Raw genomic sequence first — 21,791 nt, forward strand, 5'->3', positions numbered from 1 at the left:
TACTTTGTCTTTGATTTGTATCCTCCACACACACAAATAAATAAACATTCAGACTGAAGAAGACCCAGACAGCTTCTCATCTAAAGGTGTACTCTACTCTAACACCGCATGAGAATGATGGAATTAGTTCAATATGGAGATGCTTCAAATGGAATACTTCACATTGAATATTGCTGGGAAGGAGTGTTTGCGCTGTGGGCAGGGAAATGCTGGCTCTTTTTTTATTCAGTCTAATATAAAGTACTGCAGACATCCCTCTTAGGACTACTGCTGCAGTCGGCACAGTGTCTGCAGTTAGAAGACCCTCTCAGCAAAAACATACCAGCTAATCCCATTCTAACGCTATCTGCATCACATAATGATAAAGCTACTTTTAGTAGGGCAATCTAGAAGTCATTACAATGGAGAATTGCAGTGATGTGTGTACAAAAATTCATATTGTATGTTGTATTCAATGAGGCTACTGTATGGTTTTGTGATATATGTCAAGTACATCATTATTTTCACTCTTCTGAGATATTGGTCTAAACGTATAGCATTTCAGGCTTAGAATTAGGTCATTATTTTAAATCATTCCAATGCAATTTGTACTGATTTTGAGAGTGTGATGTGGTCATTGACCTGACCTACAGTATGTGGACTCATGACTAAACTGACACATTGTCCTTCCTCCTCTCTCTCTCCCTCCATCCCTCCCTCTCTTCTTCTCCTGTCGTGGCCCCGTGGTGGGGCGCTGGTGACCTTGAGTGAGTTATTTATAGCGTTGGTGGCGGCGCTGCAGACTGGGAGCAGGGTACCAGACGCTCCTCAGGGGAGACCGTACAGAAAGAGAGAGAGACAAAGAGAGAGATGGACCCTGACGAAGGTTCAAATCAAACCTCACTGAATAGGTTTCCTCAAGTGGATGGCAATCACGTCATCAATTAGCTGTTTTTGGTTAGACCTGGTGTAGGAAATAAGATGAATCCGATCTAATGAGTCAATCACCAGAATAGAAACAGCAGATCTAGCTCTAACATTGAGACAATGGGGAATCAAGTGCTCAAAACCCATCACTTGTTTTAGATCTGTAAACACAATCATACGATGGATGGTTTTATCATTAGATCTGATTCATCTGGATTAACTGAAACAATAGCCAGTTCACCATGAATTTCACATTTTCTAATATTGAAATCACATCTAATGATGAAACTATCCATTGGATGACTTCACGCTTTTTACCTACGATCAGTATTCCAAAGATCACCAAACACCAGTCACGTATTCATTTCAACACCTTTTATTTACATCTTCCCCAAATACAACTCAAATGCCATTTATGCTTCATCTTCTTCCATCACGTTTGCCTCTTGTCTTTAGTTCAGTCCATCATCATTTCCCCAGTCCACCTTCCCTCCACCCTGCCCCCTATCTCTGCCCCTCAGCTCCAGCCTCAGTCTACGGGCCCCTGAAAGATGAGTTTGATGTGGCCCTGCTCACCTGTCAGCCAGGTGCCGCAGAAGGGGCATGCGGCGTGGAAGGCGTGCGTTCCGTGCGGCAGCGGGATCTGGCTCCAGCCCGCCACTGTTTTTTCCGAGCACACGTGGCCGCAGGGGCAGAAGGCGTGCGTCGGTGGCCCTGCGTCCAGGTACAGCCCGCCCTCGCAGCCAAGCCACAGGGGCACGTAGGGACCCACGCACCGGCACATGGGGCACTCCCTCTCCCCGGTACTCGCCGGAGCCGTCCCCCCGGGGCCCACGTTGTGGCCCTTGTCTTTCCGGTAGCCCCAGTTGTGGTAGCCGTGCACGTGACCACAGTTGACGTAGACCCAGGGCTGCTTCTTGTCCACAATCTCTCGCTGGGCCAGGCTGGGGAAGGCCAGGGTGTTGAAACCCACAGGGCACTGGGGCCGGGCGGCATTCAGCTCCTGGCGGAGGGACTCCAGCTGCTTTAGGGTGGGGGTGCGGCGCAGGCCCGACGGGGTACGCCACAGGAGGGTGGCACCGCACAGGTCAATCAGAGAGCCATCCTGCAGGGTATTGGACTCGTTCTCCACCTGGAGGGTACAGACAATACTGTAACTGTCAAACTATAACTATTTGCATACATTGTTTCCTTTTTCTGTGCCTTTTAACTTTTTCTTTCTGTTTCCCTTCCCTACGAACACTTGATGGCACTGTGATCATCCTACCCTGTCGCATACCATCATGAATTGAATCAAATGCTAACGATCGATTCACAAAATATCATTAATTAATTCACACCCAGTTGGGAAACTCTAAAGCTCATCAGACGTTTAGCCTGACTGTGGAGTCCTTGATATAACCCCTTAGACACACACACACACACACACATATATATATATATATATACAGTGAGGGAAAAAAGTATTTGATCCCCTGCTGATTTTGTACGTTTGCCCGCTGACAAAGAAATGATCAGTCTATAATTTTAATGGTAGGTTTATTTGAACAGTGAGAGACAGAATAACAACAACAAAATCCAGAAAAACGCATGTCAAAAATATTATGAATTGATTTGCATTTTAATGAGGGAAATAAGTATTTGACCCCCTCTCAATCAGAAAGATTTCTGGCTCCCAGGTGTCTTTTATACAGGTATCAAGCTGAGATTAGGAGCACACTCTTAAAGGGAGTGCTCCTAATCTCAGTTTGTTACCTGTATAAAAGACACCTGTCCACCGAAGCAATCAATCAATCAGATTCCAAACTCTCCACCATGGCCAAGACCAAAGAGCTCTCCAAGGATGTCAGGGACAAGATTGTAGACCTACGCAAGGCTGGAATGGGCTACAAGACCATCGCCAAGCAGCTTGGTGAGAAGGTGACAACAGTTGGTGCGATTATTCGCAAATGGAAGAAACACAAAAGAACTGTCAATCTCCCTCGGCCTGGGGCTCCATGCAAGATCTCACCTCGTGGAGTTGCAATGATCATGAGAACAGTGAGGAATCAGCCCAGAACTACACGGGAGGATCTTGTCAATGATCTCAAGGCAGCTGGGACCATAGTCACCAAGAAAACAATTGGTAACACACTACGCCGTGAAGGACTGAAATCCTGCAGCGCCCGCAAGGTCCCCCTGCTCAAGAAAGCACATATACATGGCCGTTTGAAGTTTGCCAATGAACATCTGAATGATTCAGAGGAGAACTGGGTGAAAGTGTTGTGGTCAGATGAGACCAAAATCGAGCTCTTTGGCATCAACTCAACTCGCCGTGTTTGGAGGAGGAGGAATGCTGCCTATGACCTCAAGAACACCATCCCCACCGTCAAACATGGAGGTGGAAACCAATCAATCAATCAATTTTATTTTATATAGCCCTTCGTACATCAGCTAATATCTCGAAGTGCTGTACAGAAACCCAGCCTAAAACCCCAAACAGCTAGTAATGCAGGTGTAGAAGCACGGTGGCTAGGAAAAACTCCCTAGAAAGGCCAAAACCTAGGAAGAAACCTAGAGAGGAACCAGGCTATGAGGGGTGGCCAGTCCTCTTCTGGCTGTGCCGGGTGGAGATTATAACAGAACCATGCCAAGATGTTCAAAAATGTTCATAAGTGACAAGCATGGTCAAATAATAATCAGGAATAAATCTCAGTTGGCTTTTCATAGCCGATCATTAAGAGTTGAAAACAGCAGGTCTGGGACAGGTAGGGGTTCCATAACCGCAGGCAGAACAGTTGAAACTGGAATAGCAGCAAGGCCAGGCGGACTGGGGACAGCAAGGAGTCACCACGGCCGGTAGTCCCGACGTATGGTCCTAGGGCTCAGGTCTCTCAGTTGGCTTTTCATAGCCGATCATTAAGAGTTGAAAACAGCAGGTCTGGGACAGGTAGGGGTTTCGTAACCGCAGGCAGAACAGTTGAAACTGGAATAGCAGCAAGGCCAGGCGGACTGGGGACAGCAAGGTGTCAGCATGCCCGGTAGTCCTGACGTATGGTCCTAGGGCTCAGGTTCTCAGAGAGAAAGAGAGAACGAGAGAATTAGAGAGAGCATACTTAAATTCACACAGGACACTGGATAAGACAGGAGAAGTACTCCAGGTATAACCAACTAAGTTGGAAACATTATGCTTTGGGGGTGTTTTTCTGCTAAGGGGACAGGACAACTTCACCGCATCAAAGGGACGATGGAACGGCGCCATGTACCGTCAAATCTTGGGTGAGAACCTCCTTCCCTCAGACAGGGCATTGAAAATGGATCGTGGATGGGTATTCCAGCATGACAATGACCCAAAACACACGGCCAAGGCAACAAAGGAGTGGCTCAAGAAGCAGCACATTAAGGTCCTGGAGTGGCCTAGCCACTTCACAAAATAGATAGCATTATGGAAGGAAGGAAAATTATGTGGATATATTGACGCAACATCTCAAGACATCAGTCAGGAAGTTAAAGCTTGGTCGCAAATGGATCTTCCAAATGGACAATGACCCCAAGCATACTTCCAAAGTTGTGGAAAAATGGCTTAAGGACAACAAAGTCAAGGTATTGGAGTGGCCATCACAAAGGCCTGACCTCAATCCTATAGAAAATGTGTGGGCAGAACTGAAAAAGCGTGTGCGAGCAAGGAGGCCTACAAAACTGACTCAGTTACACCAACCCTGTCTGGAGGAATGGGCCAAAATTCACCCAACTTATTGTGGGAAGCTTGTGGAAGGCTACCCGAAACGTTTGACCCAAGTTAAACAATTTAAAGGCAATGCTACCAAATACTAATTGAGTGTATGTAAACGTCTGACCCACTGGGAATGTGATGAAATAAATAAAAGCTGAAATAAATCATTCTCTCTACTATTATTCTGACATTTCACATTCTTAAAATAAAGTGCTGATCCTAACTGACTGAAGACAGGGAATTTTTACTAGGATTAAATGTCAGGAATTGTGAAAAACTGAGTTTAAATGTATTTGGCTAAGATGTAAACTTCCGACTTCAACTGTATATATACACATATACACACACGTGATAGCCTTGATAATGAGACAGGTTTGAGGCTTAAGGTTTCCTTTATCAATTATTTTACTCATAAAATATCATAAATTATCTCATAATTCATAGTTGGATAGTCTAATCTCAGTGTCCTTCAGATACCTCCAGAGATAACAGTAGTCCTGATAACCAGACAGGTATCAGGCTTTATTTCCCATGTCTCCCCCATCCTCCTCCCCCCTGTGGCTTGCCACTGATGACCCCCCCCCTCACCAATTTTCCCCTCTGCTGGGCAGAGCGCGTCTCCCGCAGGGCGAAGACATTCCCGCACACCGAGATCTCCCGCCACACTCCCGGCGCTGGCTCCGACACAAACTCCCCCGCCGGGTGCATCACCAGCACACCATTGGTGGTCAGGCCGTCCATCAAGCCGTCTGACGTTCGCCATTTGGCAGCCCGCTCCTGAGAGACCCGCACACAAACAGACAGACAGAGAGCCAAGGTGAGGGATAGTGATGGATAAAAGCAGAGAAAGATAAAAAGAGAGAAGGGGGTAGAAGGAGAGGAAGAGGAGTTAGAAAGAGAGAGAAAGAGATGGGTGGGGGAGAGAGAGAGAGAGAGAGAGAGAGAGAGAGGGAGGGAGGGTGGGGGGAAAGAGAGAGAGTGAGAGAGAGAAAAAATAAACAGCTAACATTGCTTTTCTGCACTGCTATATTTAGACCAGAGTAGGACTACTATACTGACTAACACACAGAGATGCACACACACACACATAAACATTGCAGGGCATTCAGTCCCTGCAGTGGCAGTGTTATGATATTTTCTTTCAGTGGGCATATAATTAAAAGCAGGCATGACTACAAGCTATTCAACCAGTGTTATTGTATAAGCCTTTCAGAACATTTATGTCCTAATATTTTGAACAAACTATCTTTCTCCATCCCTCTCTCTCTCTCTCTCTCTCTCTCTCTCTCTCTCTCTCTCTCTCTCTCTCTCTCTCTCTCTCTCTCTCTCTCTCTCTCTCTCTCTCTCTCTCTCTCTCTCTCTCTCTCTCTCTCTCTCTCTCTCTCTCTCTCTCTCTCTCCCCCTCTCTCCATCCCTCTCTCTCTCTCCATCCATCCCTCTCTCTCTCTCTCTCTCTCTCATCCATCCCCCTCTCTCTCTCTCTCTCTCTCTCTCTCCCTCTCCCCATCCCTCTCTCTCTCTCTCTATCTCCCTCTCTCCATCCCTCTCTCTCCCTCTCTCCATCCCTCTCTCTCTCTCTCTCCACCTCCACAGTAGCAGTGGGTCGAGCTGCCTGCCTGACTCCGCTATCTGCCAAGGACATTGTGTGTGTGCCAGTTATAGAGGAGGGAGCCGTGCTGAGGTTATTCAGCCTTCGCTTCATTGACAGCAGCTAGCAGCTCTTAAGCTATTGAGGGCTCTAAGGTTTCTCTCCTGTATTTTTTGCATAGCCGCTCACCGACCACATGCTACGATGCTAAGATGAATTATACAAGTCTCTGTGGTGGGGTTAGGTTAGTCATCCGGATGTTATGTCATGATGATGTCACGACGTGGTCACATTGTCCTATTCGTTTGTCTTTTAGTGTCACAAGGTTGCATGTGATGTCATGCTATAATTGACATCAATGCCATCATTTTGTTGTATATCTGTAGTCAACAAAACCATTTTCAGAATAAACGCTTCTTTCTTGTGTGATATTCACTAAAGCATATATAAGTATATCATACCGGCGTATGGTATATGAACTATCCTGTCATTGCCATTGATCACTGTTGGCACACGACACACATTGACCGGTCAATCGTTTCAAAAACATTACAACCTTCTTTAATCCAATCCAATATGGCCGCCCTTCCTGCCCCTCATAATCAAATGCTAGTGGAGGTCAGTGGCAGACTGGCGGTGTGGCAGTACAGTGTGTCTGACTCGGACCCTGGGGCCGACTCCCATCGATGGAGATGAGTACAGCTGGACTCCTGCCTCCAATATCTTCCACAATGACACTCCCTCCCTCACGCTCTCCCTTCACCCCCCCCACTCCCTCCCATCGCTCCCCTGCCAACTCTCTCTCTCTCTCCATTTACACTCCAAGTTCATCTCGCAGAACCCCTTCGATAACTCATTCCCTGTATGGGCGAGGGGGATGGGGGAAGGAAGGGAGAAGGTGGAACTGAGTGCCTCTGCCAGAATGGATAAAACGCAAGCAACCCCCCTCTCCTTCACTGCACTGGACCACTGCACTGTGATTTTACGGCAGTCTATTGTTGTGTTTGCTGATTGGAGTGGTTTTCAGCAAACAAACACTCACACTCCCATGCACAAGCGCGGGCAAGCACACACACACACACACAGATACAGACAGAAGTGTTTGCCGGCTGAAAAGAATCGATACAGTTACGTATCGGGATATTATTTTTAACGATATAGTGTATCGTATCGTTTTGACAATATCGCAATATTATTTTTGCACTAATTGGCTGTACCGGCAACACAACTCCAGTATTTTTCCTTCATATCATTCAGATGTTCATTGGCAAACTTCAGACGGCCCTGTATATGTGCTTTCTTAAGCAGGGGGACCTTGCAGGCGCTGCAGGATTTCAGTCTTTCACGGCGTAGTGTGTTACCAATTGTTTTCTTGGTGACTATGGTCCCAGCTGCCTTGAGATCATTGACAAGATCCTCCCGTGTAGTTCTGGGCTGATTCCTCACCGTTCTCATGATCATTGCAACTCCACGAGGTGAGATCTTGCATGGAGCCCCAGGCCGAGGGAGATTGACAAGTCTTTTGTGTTTCTTCCATTTGCGAGTAATCGCACCAACTGTTGTCACCTTCTCACCAAGCTGCTTGGCGATGGTCTTGTAGCCCATTCCAGCCTTGTGTAGGTCTACAATCTTGTCCCTGACATCCTTGGAGAGCTCTTTGGTCTTGGCCATGGTGGAGAGTTTGGAATCTGATTGATTGATTGCTTCTGTGGACAGGTGTCTTTTATACAGGTAACAAGCTGAGATTAGGAGCACTCCCTTTAAGAGTGTGCTACTAATCTCAGCTCGTTACCTGTATAAAAGACACCTGGGAGCCAGAAATCTTTCTGATTGAGAGGGGTCAAATACTTATTTCCCTCATTAAAATGCAAATCAATTTATAACATTTTTGACATGCGTTTTTCTGGATTTTGTTGTTGTTATTCTGTCTCTCACTGTTCAAATAAACCTACCATTAAAATTATAGACTGATCATTTCTTTGTCAGTGGGCAAACATACAAAATCAGCAGGGGATCAAATACTTTTTTCCCTCACTGTATATAGAATCGTGAAAATCGTGAGCATCACAATACATATCGTATCGGCACTAAGTATTGTGATACTATTGTATAGTGAGGTCCCTGGCAATTCCCAACCCTAACACACACATCACCCACATACAGTAAGTAGTTTATTGGGGTATCTGTACTTTACTATTTATATTTTTTACTACTTTTTACTCCACTATATTCCTAAAGAAGATATGTACCTTTTTACTCCCAAACATTTTCCCTGACACTCAAAAGTACTTGTTACATTTCGAATGCTCAGGAAGGACAGCAATATTGACCAATTCACACACCTATCAATATAACGGGTTGTCATCCCTACTGCCTCTGATCTGGCAGACTCACTAAACACAAATACTGCGTTTGTAATGATGTCTGAGTGTTGGTGTGTGCCCCTGGCTGTCCTTAAAATTAAGAAAATTGTGCCGTCTGGTTTTCTCAATATAAGGAATTTTATGTATAGCATTTACTTTTACTTTTTACTTTTATTCATGTATGACAATTTAGTACTTTTTACACCACTGTACTTAAGTACATTTAAAACCAGATACTTTTAGACTTTTACTCAAGTATTATTTTACTGGTTGACTTTCACTTTTACTTGACTCATTTTCTATTAAGGAATTTTTACTTTTACTCAAGTATGACAATTGAGTACTTTTCCCTTCACTGCACACATATCAATTTAATCACGGCTCCTTGATTCCCATAATTCCCATTTCTCTGCAGTTTGTGCGAATGTGTCTGTGTATAGAATCTAACAATGCTGTCATAAATTCAATCCATTAAAAGAGCCGTGGCCCTCAGAGCCTGAAAACAAATGCGGCCGTCCCGTACGTGTGTCTACTGATATTTACCATAGATGATCTAATCTCTAAACAAAGTGCGGCCTGGGCTGTTTTTGTGGCTGGGCGCTGGGCCAACCAGCCAATGAGAGGCCATAACACTAATGCGAAGAAGACGCACCAGAGGAGTGTGTGTGTGTCTCTGTGTGTGTGCGCATAGGATGGGGACAAGAGATTACTAATTTGTTTGTCCAGTACAAAAGGCTAATTTGTGTATGAATATACACCTAGAAAAAACATTGCCCAAGAAGCAGGCCACATGTCGAACATTCACACACCCACTAACAAGTCCTACACCACCACACCACCATTTCCTCCCTGACTTCAATCAATCTCTACAGTATATCACACATGGTGACGCTCATCACCATGACGACATCATCGGGGTGTTGCCAATGCTGTCCCTCACACTGTGGTCATCACCGCAACTCACCCCCAGGAAGATGTTTTTGGAGGAGTCAAAGCCGGCGGCGTAGATGCGGGCCGTGTAAGGAGCGCTGCGCTCGCACATTATGCGGCACGCGTAGCGGGAGATCGTGCTCTGGGCCGACTGCCCCCCTCCTCCTCCGCCCCCTTCGCCCGCCGCCCCCTGGACCTGCCACCCACCGCCACCACCACTGGTGCTGCTGCCCGCTGTGTCCGTCACCACAAAGTCAATCATGCTCTCTGTAGAACGCCCAATCTGTAGCGAGAGGTAGGACATAGGAGATAGGGGGAGACTCATGGTTAATAGAATAAAGTACAGTAGAATTGAGTAGAATCGTGTGGAGTAGAATAGAATAGAACAGAATATAATATAATATATGAGTGGAAATATGTATTTGGGGAGGAGGAAGGTAGAAAGACTCAATTCCATTTAAATCCCACTGAAGTCAGGATATCGTCTGGAGCGTTGTGGACAAATGCCCACAACATACCAATAAACAAGTTTTGTTTCCTCCCAGGCTGCCAGGAATGGCAGCCTCATCACAGCCCCTGGTTGGAGAGAGAGCAGACAGATGAACAGATGGGACTGTAGCCCTGGAGCCTCACAGCCCTGGAGCCAGCAGCACCTCAGATCCATTCTGTCTGCAGGAGTTTGGACTCCACATTCAACACTGGGATGAGAGATAGATAGCTAGAGCAGTCTGTTGCTGTCTGAAAGGAGAGGAGAGGGGGAGTCTGCTATCTAACACACAGGAAATAAACCATCTCTTCTCTTCTCTCCTATTCTGACTGTGTGTGTGCCAAATCCCTATGGGCCCTGGTCATATGTAGAGCACTAAATAGGAAATGTCATTTTGGATGCACATACTCTGTTCTTAGTTTCTAGGTCATTGTTGTGCTGAAGTGTTGGGGCTCCGGCTGACTTGGCATGTCATGTGTAGGTAATGTAAAAGATGACTCACCTGAAACATATCTGTGTTGGTGTCATGGGTGTACTCTACGATGACCGAGTGACTCCTGGACAGGGTGTAGGAGATGCTGTGCTGGCTTTTGTTGCTGAGGGCCTGTCGATGCAGAACACAGGAACACATACACAGGAAGCAGGTCATATAGCCAGCTACTCAGGAAAGGGCATCCCAAAAGTTTTGCCTGCTTGAAAATGTATTAGTACCATATGTGGTAAGCGTTTATATAAACGTAGTTGTACATCCAGTATGTACTATTCATTCCTGCATTCATAAACATTTATAGAGTTAATGAGTAAACATTTATAGAGTTATTCAATAGTGTTTAATACTGTGAAAGACTGTCTAAATCTAATGTGACCTCTCACCTTTGACACCAGAGGGGTGGAGACATTGTGGATGACGTCAGGTTTGACCCCGTTGGCTTTGGGTCTCTTGTAGAGGGCCAGGCGACTTCTCCTTCGCCCCTTATCCCCAATGACCAAGGAACCATTGTGCCTGAGTACAGTATGGGCCATAATATAAAACACAAATATACATTTGTATTAGTTGGAGCCTATCTTTCCCATTCAGTTGGGATTGAGGCTTGCATGTATTATCCTAATACATATAGTTGGATCTACACAACAAATTAGTTTGAATGTGAACTCTTTAGACTACAACTTTAGACTACCTTATAGGTATGAACACGTGACAAACTTTGGGGTGAAGTATTCCTTTAAAACTGGACCAAATTGCTTGAATCTCAATAAAACATAATTTGGTTCTGAGGGGAATATTCCTTATATGGGTTAGTCTGTCTGTGTTCTATTACCTGCCCATGTCATGATTGGATAGGGCTCATAAAATGTCTGCAGCTGGCAATACACTCCCTCTTAATAAAATCCATTGAAAATTAAGCCTTTCTCATAATCCATAATAATCACAATCCATCACTGTATGAATCAATGGTGTAAGCAGTGAGTAAGATATATCTGTCTCTCTGAGTACATGTATGGACACGACTGAGATGACTGTCTGAATATTCTCTCTCTCTCTCTCTCTCTCTCTCTCTCTCTCTCTCTCTCTCTGTCTCTCTCGCTCTCTCTCTCTCTCTCTCTCTCTCTCTCTCTCTCTCTCTCTCTCTCTCTCCTCTCCCTCTCTCTCTCTCTCTCCCTCCCTCTCTCTCTCTGTCTCCCTCTCTCTCTCTCTCTCTCTCTCTCTCTCCCTCTCTCTCTCTCTCTCTCTCTCTGTCTCTCTCTCTCTCTCTCTCTGTCTCTGTCTCTCCCTCTCTCTCTCTCTCTCTCTCTCTCTCTCTCTCTCTCTCTCTCTCTCTCTCTCTCTCTCTCTCTCTCTCTCCCTCTCTCTCTCCATCTCTCTCTCTCTCCATCTCTCTCTCTCTCTCTCTCTCTCTCTCTCTCTCTCTCTCTCTCTCTCTCTCTCTCTCTCTCTCTCTCTCTCTCTTCTCTCACTGGTGGCAGTTAAGGGTGTAATTTGCCTATTCTGCCGCAAGACTCTGTGTCTGAATGGCATCTTTGTAAGGGAGTCAAATCAGCTCTTTTTTACGAGCAGCTGAAACGGAAAGAAAGATAGCTACTATGTGTGTCTAGGAGATGCAAGGGCTAGTCTTTCTGGCTTCGTAAAGAAGGTAGGAAGGGGGGTTTCTTCTAACTGACAAGGAGAAAAGCCTTGTTTAAGGTACATTAGATTGCTTAAGAGTGTACACACAACCACTGAGACTTAAAAGCCCATATAAAGAAGGTTTCTTAAGGGCATGGTGTTTATAACACGAGATGGGATGAATGGTATGGCCAACTGTTGTACGTATTAACCACTGTTGAAGACACATAAGCAAACACGCACACACAACCCCCACCCACCCCCTACCTCTCCACCACACACACCAGAGGGACAGGTAACCCACCCTAAGACGATGAGCTCCCCGTACTTGACGGGCTCCTTGTCTCCGGGGAAGAGTCCGTCGTGGGGCGTGGAGCATGAGCCCAGGGGTGGCAAGGGCTGGCTTTTGTTGCAGGACGGACGCAGCTCCAGTGAGGGCGGGGGACACAGGGCCTCCGAGCTACCCTCCAAAACCATGCCCACCGGCCACAACGTGGGCTCACAGCTGGGAGGGAGAGAAGGGGGAGAGGGAGAAGGGGGAGGGGGAGAGCGAGAGAGACAGAAAGAGATATAAGAGACATTCAAGACAATCAGTCAACCAAGAAAAGGATACAGCTGTAGGCTCATCAGCATATCAAAGAGTTCAATATTCAAATATACATGACCTGTAAACTTCTTTCCCCCCTGCCCTCTTTTGAATGGGGACAATGTCATGAAAAGTCTCTATTCATTTCAAATCACTGGCATGAAGGGAAATGTCAGTTATTCCTAATCATGCAAAGTACCCTCTATGACATGACAGCTTGTCAAGTCAGAAAAACAACTAAATTCATCTTAGCATCCATTTGTGTTTGATAATTACTGGATCAAGCCCCCTGCATCTAAAATAGCTAACAAATGAAATATAGGCGTAATCAATGTAATGTGGCCCTCAACAAAGACGCAGCATTTGTGGTCCGACTCAGACAGTCGTCATGATGCTGTCACTATACTTGGAAGCCTAATTGTCATTCTGCATTATGTGACAAAACAGAAGTATTCTCTCTTCTTTGCTGACTTGGTGCATTTAGAGAGTGTGTGTGTGTGTGTGTGTGCGTGCAAGCCTGTGTGTGTGTGTGCACGACAGGCAAAACTAATAGGACTAGATGGGTACAACTGAGCCAACCATTTTCACACAGGCAGTTAAACGCCTAAATCTACAGCCTCAGCTTGTACCGCATTGTGTCTCTGTCTGACATATCCTACCATTGTTAAATGAACTCAAGTTCAATGGCCATTGGCAAGTGTTACTATAGTCCTTTGTAGGGCCAAGAACCACTCAAAACAAGAGAACATGTTTCCCAAAGCTTTTAAAGTTAACAACCAGATAACCATCAATCGACGTTCTGTCGTGTCCGAGATTCTTAACAAACCCTGTGAGAGCTGCAACCTTTCCCTGGGTTTGACATGATTGGTTTTCATTTTTTACTAAAGGTTTATGGCTGCCTGGCTGGTTGTGGCATTTCAATGGTTTGATTGGGGGCACTGTCAAATTAAAACAAGCACTTGGCATTAAAAGAATTGGACTAAAAATACATTTTTATGATAGTCTAATGCAATTGTATAATACCACAGGGTTACATTTTAGTGGCGCTTTACAGAAACAAGCATCATATTACATGAATTATGAATAAAGGAAAGATGATTACATCCTCAAACAAGTGGGTGTACATATACAGTAAAATGACTCACAATATTTACATTTAGATCCTTTGCCATTTGCAAATGAGCACAAGTAAAACAAATCTCTACATTCCCTATCTGTGTTGGCAATGAGGCGAACAGAGGTTCTATGCCAATGTTGATTATAAATACCCTATTATTGATCAAAAGTGGGCGAGACCACCTACACCACAAATCCAATGAAGCCAGTGACATCACACAGCCAGCCATAATAGACCAATGCCTTGTTGACTATTTATGAATCATGAATATGGCATACCTACACCACAACAAAAAGCATAATGTTATGGTTATAAACAGACTGGAATTCCAACTCTGCTATATGTTCTCTTCCCCCAGAAGTACAAATTATGTCTGATCATAGAATTAGATTTACTAGAACTGACATTCCCATTCTATTTCTATGTGTCTGATATCCTATATAATCTTGAGTTTGTGCATTCAAACCTCAAAGCCCCATCCCTCAAAATGAACGGCCAGACCAGACAAAGAGCATGGGGACCACAGCTGTTCCGGCGAGTTGTCAATTGCATCACGACGTGAACATTAGACTTTATTCAATATAAACACGTCTAATCGGAGGCCAACACAGTGAACATCCCCTCGTAATGAGATGATGGATGACAGAGAGCAGATTTAGGCAGGCGGTTGCCATTTCATTACGGCTCTCCATTGCTATGTCTGGGAGATGGAGTGTTAGAGGAGGGGGATGGAGAGAGAGAACGGACACAGGGGAGGTAGAAAGGGAGTGAAAGAAAGAGGGAGGGGAGGGGTTGAATAGGGAGAGGAGGATGAGACTGAAATAGAAAAACCATGGCGACATGGGTGGATGGCTGGATGGATGGATGAGGAGGATTGGGAGAGAGGTGAAGAGAGACAGAGGTAGAGACACAAGATACCTTGCACTGACGTGTACAAGCACAGACAGACATAAAGCATGATGGGAAAAAATGGGAAACCAGAGATGGACAATGTGAATAGGAGGGATGGAGGCAGACAGACGACGGGACTGAGAGAGGGGACACAGTTTACGGTGTGTGGGGGGCGTGTGCGCGTGAGACAGCGTGTGTGCGCATGCTCGCCGGTGCAGGGGGTTCGGCAGGGTGATGGATTACCTGTTCTCTGCCACGCACTTTCTAATCAACCCACCGCCACAACCTGGGAGTGGAGAGAGAGAGAGACATAGAGAGAGGGAGAGGGAGAGAGGTAGAGGGTGGGAGGGGGTTATGAGAGAAAGAGACAGAGGGGGGGAGAGAAACAAAGAAAAGCTGTGTGACAAAGGAAGACAAAGGGAAAGGGAATAATAGAGAGAGAGAGAAAGAGAGAAATGCAGTCCATTGTAAAAGACTGGGATGGTGGGGGTGGTAGCTATAGGGACTAGAAAGGAATAACAACCACTGATAATACACAGGTCAACAGACACAAAGGAGAACATAGCGACATGTTTCACGGTTTCCATTGCAGTTATTACACAGGGGATCACAACGTTATCTAACGTTTATTATATTCTCTTTGGTTGGTTTTATTAAGAACATCCTTCAACCTTAACTCCCCCTCTTCTGGCTCTCTAAATGTCTCCCTCCCTCCCTCTTCTTCACCACAATTCACCCACAATTCTCTCTCCTCCTACTGCAGGGGAAGGGTGAGTGTGTGTGGGTGAGAGAGAGAGAGAGAGAGAGAGAGAGAGAGAGAGAGAGAGAGAGAGAGAGAGAGAGAGAGAGAGAGAGAGAGAGAGAGAGAGAGAGAGAGAGAGAGAGAGAGAGAGAGAGAAGGGAAAATGAGAGAGGAGTGAAATGGAGGGGTGAAGCTCTTCCATCTCCATCCAGTAACAAATGAACAGAGAGCTAAATATACACACCAGGAAATGATCTCAGGAATAAATTATGAATTCCTGACAACATTGATCACATTTGACTCCTTTCCAGACATTTTTTACATGTATTTTTTATTTTCTACCATATCTGGAGAAATGGAGCCACTATCATATCAGTAGTATAAGATTATAGAGGTGACAATTTCCGTTCAGTTATGGTATGTGGTTTAACATTCGTAGCAGTGGTGCTACTGTTTGCACAATAGTGCCACTATCATTGCTTGTAGTAGGGTTATTACTACATTCTTAGAAAAAAGGGTTCTGCGGCTTGCCCCATAGGAAAAACCAAAAGGGTTCTACCTGAAACCAAAAGAGTTCTACCTGGAACTAAAAGGGGTTATTCAACGGGTTCTCCTAGGGGGACAGCCGAATAACCCTTTTTGGTTCTAGATAGCACCTTTTCTTCTAAGAGTGTACTGCAGTGAATTCCAGGTTATTGCCTAGTGACAGCATCTCCCTGATGCTGGATATCACTGTGAATACATTTGTGCTGCAAATGACCGTACTGTCATGGTATCTGTGATACCATCTCCAACATGTTATCTTGGTATGCAATACGACAAAAACATGGCAATGAGGGACTTAGATTTAGCACCTTGCTAAGAAAAGCAAGATGTTTGGCATGAGATAAACTGAGATTTACCGTAAATCTACTGTACCGGCATGTTTAAATTCATACCACCACCTCGATTCCAGTCCATGTCCAATGCTAGCTGATAGAGGCTATCTAGCCTACACAGTATGCACAGGTACATAAGGACATACTACACTGTCGGCACAACCAGCGTTATTGCATTGATTGCCATTCAACGGTCAGTCATGGTCTATGGTGGCCAAGGTGTCACCTGTTATCGAAGCAGACACAAAGCCTGATAGTACTGGTGTTGTGTACTAATGGGCCGGACTGAGAATGTCTGTGACCGGCCGGTGCTGTGCAGTGGGTGCTATGATGCCTTTAGTGAAGAGGGAACAACATTACCACCTCAGAGACGTGTGTGCGTGTGTTCTCTTGCTTTCCAACAAACTTCAAGAGGGTTCCACCTTAATCAGGTTGGGAAAATCACTCAAACAATGTTCTACACTAGGAGACAAATATTCTGAGTAAAGAAATCCTAATTTCACATCAAGCTGACACACAGGCTCAATAGAGTGCTTAGTCAAACTCTGAGACGACAACCACAACATAATCCATTACCAGGTTCAACCATCCATCCCATACTACATCTTAGTCCAAGTTTTATCTGTATGTTCTCGGAAAGGGGCCCTTGTTTACATTAACATTTACATAATTTAGCAGACGCTCTTATCCAGAGCCACTTGTTCAGTGACAACACATTGTATTCCCCCAGAGTCACATTGGGGTCTCTGTCAGGTGTTATTTAAATTTTTTGGTCATCGATTTTTGGTTCCAAGCACCCTTTTTACTTTAAGAAGATTCAGAGTTGAGGACGTTCTTTTCCTTTACTGAGACTACTCTTTGTCAGGTTCAAATGGGTTCATATCTCAATAGTTAAAATGCCGGGTTAATATACAAATATCTCAATGTTTCAAATGGGTTCGGCCTACACTTGGCCTAAGGATCCCTTTAAGACTTCATAGTATTTTGCCGGTAAGTATACGTTTTTATGTAATCTCTCTGTGTTATTGCCACCGCCACCTACCTGCTTGACCCCTCTGGCTTTACAAGAAGACACACAGGTGGGCCGCTCTGCTACCTCATCACCTCTCGCCCTGTACCACACACACTCTGACTCACCATCTCTCTCTCTCTCTCTCTCTCTCTCTCTCTCTCTCTCTCTCTCTCTCTCTCTCTCTCTCTTTTTCTCCTTTCCTCTTTCTCTCTCTCTATTTCTCACCCTCTCACTATACCTCTCTCCTCTCTCCCCCGTCACTCATTCTCACTGTCCCTCCCTCCCTCCCTCCCTCCCTCCCTCCCTCCCTCCCTCCCTCCCTCCCTCCCTCCCTCTCTCTCTCGCTCTCTCTTTCTCCCCAGTGTCACAGCAGACAACCAGCTAGCGGACTGCCTGTATGAGTAAACATCAGTCAAGCAGGATTCATCTGTGCGACTGTAGACACTAGTCTATTTAACAAGACTGTGAAGCACGCATTTTGAATGGGATTCTGTTTAAGTGCGAGGAACTTACTCATTATGATTGTCTGTATTTACTCTTTGAAGTTGTAAACAGTATTAATGAAGTTGTGTATTTACCCTATAGGGGGAAGAGGAAGAAAAGGAGGAGGAAACTGGGGTGGGAAAAAGATACAGTGAGGGAAAAAAGTATTTGATCCCCTGCTGATTTTGTACGTTTGCCCACTGACAAAGAAATGATCAGTCTATCATTTTAATGGTAGGTTTATTTGAACAGTGAGAGACAGAATAACAACAACAAAATCCAGAAAAAACGCATGTCAAAAATGTTATAAATTGATTTGCATTTTAATGAGGGAAATAAGTATTTGACCCCCTCTAAATCAGAAAGATTTCTGGCTCCCAGGTGTCTTTTATACAGGTAACGAGCTGAGATTAGGAGCACACTCTTAAAGGGAGTGCTCCTAATCTCAGTTTGTTACCTGTATAAAAGACACCTGTCCACAGAAGCAATCAATCAATCAGAATCCAAACTCTCCACCATGGCCAAGACCAAAGAGCTCTCCAAGGATGTCAGGGACAAGATTGTAGACCTACACAAGGCTGGAATGGGCTACAAGACCATCGCCAAGCAGCTTGGTGAGAAGGTGACAACAGTTGGTGCGATTATTCGCAAATGGAAGAAACACAACAGAACTATCAATCTCCCTCGGCATGGGGCTCCATGCAAGATCTCACCTCGTGGAGTTGCAATGATCATGAGAACGGTGACGAATCAGAACTACACGGGAGGATCTTGTCAATGATCTCAAGGCAGCTGGGACCATAGTCACCAAGAAAACAATTGGTAACACACTATGCCGTGAAGGACTGAAATCCTGCAGCGTATGCAAGGTCCCCCTGCTCAAGAAAGCACATATACAGGCCCGTCTGAAGTTTGCCAATGAACATCTGAATGATTCAGAGGAGAACTGGGTGAAAGTGTTGTGGTCAGATGAGACCAAAATCGAGCTCTTTGGCATCAACTCAACTCGCCGTGTTTGGAGGAGGAGGAATGCTGCCTATGACCCCAAGAACACCATCCCCACCGTCAAACATGGAGGTGGAAACATTATGCTTTGGGGGTGTTTTTCTGCTAAGGGGACAGGACAACTTCACCGCATCAAATCTTGGGTGAGAACCTCCTTCCCTCAGCCAGGGCATTGAAAATGGGTCGTGGATGGGTATTCCAGCATGACAATGACCCAAAACACACGGCCAAGGCAACAAAGGAGTGGCTCAAGAAGAAGCACATTAAGGTCCTGGAGTGGCCTAGCCAGTCTCCAGACCTTAATCCCATAGAAATCTGTGGAGGGAGCTGAAGGTTCGAGTTGCCAAACGTCAGCCTCAAAACCTTAATGACTTGGAGAAGATCTGCAAAGAGGTGTGGGACAAAATCCCTCCTAAGATGTGTGCAAACCTGGTGGCCAACTACAAGAAACGTCTGACCTCTGTTATGCCAACAAGGGTTTTGCTACCAAGTACTAAGTCATGTTTTGCAGAGGGGTCAAATACTTATTTCCCTCATTAAAATGCAAATCAATCTATAACATTTTTGACATGCGTTTTTCTGGATTTTGTTGTTGTTATTCTGTCTCTCACTGTTCAAATAAACCTACCATTAAAATGATAGACTGATCATGTCTTTGTCAGTGGGCAAACGTACAAAATCAGCAGGGGATCAAATACTTTTTTCCCTCACTGTAAACAAAACAGACAGATTCCCAGTAGGCTCTAGCGAGAACACAGGAGGAGAACAGCAAGGCCTCTTTAACAAGCACAGCAAGACCACAGCAAGACTACAGTCCATGATGGGGAATAGGAGACTGGTTATGGAACACACAAATTGAGAATGAGATGCTCCAAACCTGTTGTTTGTGTGTAGGCTGTGTGTGTGTGTGTTGGTGTGTGTGTGGTGTGTGTGTGTGTGTGTGTTTGTGTGTGGTGTGTGTGTGTGTGTCTGTCCATAATGTCTACTGTATACACACCATCATCTACATATATTTATATTCCAGACTCTGACATTGCTCGTTCTAATATTTTTATATTTCTTAATTCCTTTCTTTGTATTATTTTGTATTGTTCGGTAGGCTATTACTGCACTGTTGGAGCTAGGAACCAAAGCATTTCACTACACCCGCGATAACATCTGCAAAATATGTGTACGCGACCAATAACATTGGATTTGATTTGTGTGTGTGTGTGTGTGTGTGTGTGAGAGTGGGTGTGTGTGTGTGTTTGTTTGCGTGTGTGTTATACTGTGCACATAATACACTATATGGCAAATTAACACAGATTTATTAGACTGGGACCTTTGTTTATCTTTTAAGTTTATAGTAAGACGTACCTATCTATACAGCTTATTTTATCTTTAAAAAGTATATATATTTTTTTGTGTGTCAATAATATTTATACACTTCTAGGTTACACAATGTGTACTTGTACTCCAAAGTATGAGGGAGTTATGAGCCATCTTGGTCCCCATTATCATCATGCGTATAGGATTTTGTTTTCTCATCAAGCAGGCCTCCCCAAATAACATAGTTTGCCAAACACCTAACCAGAATAAATAGGCTATGCTCAGAGTCCTTCAGCTATGCAATAAGGCTAAGCGAAACATATTTTGATATGTAATGTAAACCAACTAGGCTACACACTGACTTGAGCACTGAGAACATGATCATGGCTGGTTCTGCTCTGTGCCTTCAGGGGCCAGATTGCAGAGGATTGCGTCTCCCTCTGTTATACTCACGACGGACGCCTATGATCGCTTTATCCAAGGAGTCGCAGTAATGTTAACATTCACATTTTCATTTTAGTCATTTAGCAGACGCTCTTATCCAGAGCGACTTACAGTTAGTGAGTGCATAATTTTTTTTTTCATACTGTTAACAAGGACTTGTCATTTTGCTCATAATAATCATAGCCGTAAAAGCATGGAAGATCACATTTCAGTTGGATATACATATTGCAGCTATTAAAACCTTGTTTAATGTTGGCTTGCTGAAAGAACCATCGCAGGAAAAATCTATTGGCTATATTAAAAAATTACATGTTATGGTGGAAAGTGATTATGATGGGCTGGTAATCACAATATCTTTAGGCCTCCTGAGGTTAGTGTTTTTGTTAATAGCCTACCCATTGTAATAATTGCTTATTTGTTTAACGTTTCTCTACTCCGTAGCACAGCAGTCTGTGAGGCAGAGAAGTACACGAGGGAATCCACTGCACAGACAATAAATCCTACAATATAAGACATCACCAAGCACGCAAGCACACACGCACAGACAACAGAATAGCCTATCCTATCTCCTATCATGAATGTAAGAAAATAAAAGACATAAGACAGGCCAATTGTCAACCCACTTCAGCACCAAAACACACATTGATGGACAGTAGCCTAATTGAACAGGTTGGCAAATTAATAAATAAATACCCGCTAATGTGTGCCGAAGGAGGTCCGTTTGATTTTTTATTCCCTTTTGGATTGTGTCAATCCCCGTGCGGGCTCAATATCGGGCGTCATGCCGTTGTTAAAACACCACTTGCGAAGGTATGTTGGATGGAACAACCATTGGACCGGACAGTCGGCCGGACAGTCGGCATTGCCTCTCCTTTGTCATCGGGTACAGTGGAGACTGCGAGATGCTCTTTCCTCTCGGAAACTATTCGTGGTCCAGACAGCCCGTTGTCACGCCCATCTCTCTTTAGCACTCTACCTTGGAAAAAACACAGGAGTCACACGGATACACCATCGCCCACATTATTGCCTCTCTGCGGTTGATCAGGATTCCGCGATTCTTGCGTAAGATTCGCACAATGGGCTGGCTCCACCTACCTGCTGATCCCTGCCCATGCGCATGATGCTTGTACAGTACAGTTGGTGGGTTACTGTAAAGAGGCGCTGTTCAGGAAGGTACAGTTGCCAAGGCAGTGTGTAGATTATTCTGTGTGAATGATCATGTCTTTTTTTTAAAG

General features: G+C 44.8%; 1 protein-coding gene across 6 annotated transcripts; it reads right to left on the bottom strand.

The window, feature by feature from the left end:
• Positions 1–1,266: 1,266 nt before the first annotated feature.
• On the bottom strand, positions 1,267–21,633 carry LOC121554333 (E3 ubiquitin-protein ligase pellino homolog 1). Of its 6 annotated transcripts, none has more exons than XM_041867853.2 (8): positions 21,250–21,633; positions 14,928–14,970; positions 12,395–12,595; positions 10,860–10,989; positions 10,489–10,590; positions 9,534–9,782; positions 5,207–5,404; positions 1,267–2,038 (listed from the first exon to the last, which is right to left on the bottom strand). In XM_041867853.2, exons 3-8 carry the CDS (start codon positions 12,565–12,567, stop codon positions 1,436–1,438), a joined length of 1,455 nt encoding a protein of 484 aa, XP_041723787.1. In that variant the 5' UTR covers positions 12,568–12,595; positions 14,928–14,970; positions 21,250–21,633; the 3' UTR covers positions 1,267–1,435. The 6 variants fall into 6 exon arrangements, with proteins under 6 accessions (XP_041723787.1, XP_041723786.1, XP_041723784.1 ...); XM_041867852.2 differs by having other exon boundaries at positions 5,207–5,395; positions 10,489–10,599; XM_041867850.2 differs by having other exon boundaries at positions 10,489–10,599.
• Positions 21,634–21,791: the final 158 nt, after the last annotated feature.

Source organism: Coregonus clupeaformis, unplaced genomic scaffold, assembly GCF_020615455.1.
Source record: "Coregonus clupeaformis isolate EN_2021a unplaced genomic scaffold, ASM2061545v1 scaf0687, whole genome shotgun sequence".
NCBI classification, from domain to species: domain Eukaryota; kingdom Metazoa; phylum Chordata; class Actinopteri; order Salmoniformes; family Salmonidae; genus Coregonus; species Coregonus clupeaformis.

Coding starts and splice junctions, on each gene's coding strand:
- LOC121554333 (XM_041867851.2), bottom strand. CDS start 12,567: ATGGTTTTGGAGGGTAGCTCGGAGGCCCTGTGTCCCCCGCCCTCACTG. Junction 10,600..10,859: donor CCACCCCTCTGGTGTCAAAG/GTGAGAGGTCAC, acceptor TCCTGTGTTCTG/CATCGACAGGCCCTCAGCAA. Junction 2,039..5,206: donor CCCAGCAGAGGGGAAAATTG/GTGAGGGGGGGG, acceptor TGTACCCTCCAG/GTGGAGAACGAGTCCAATAC.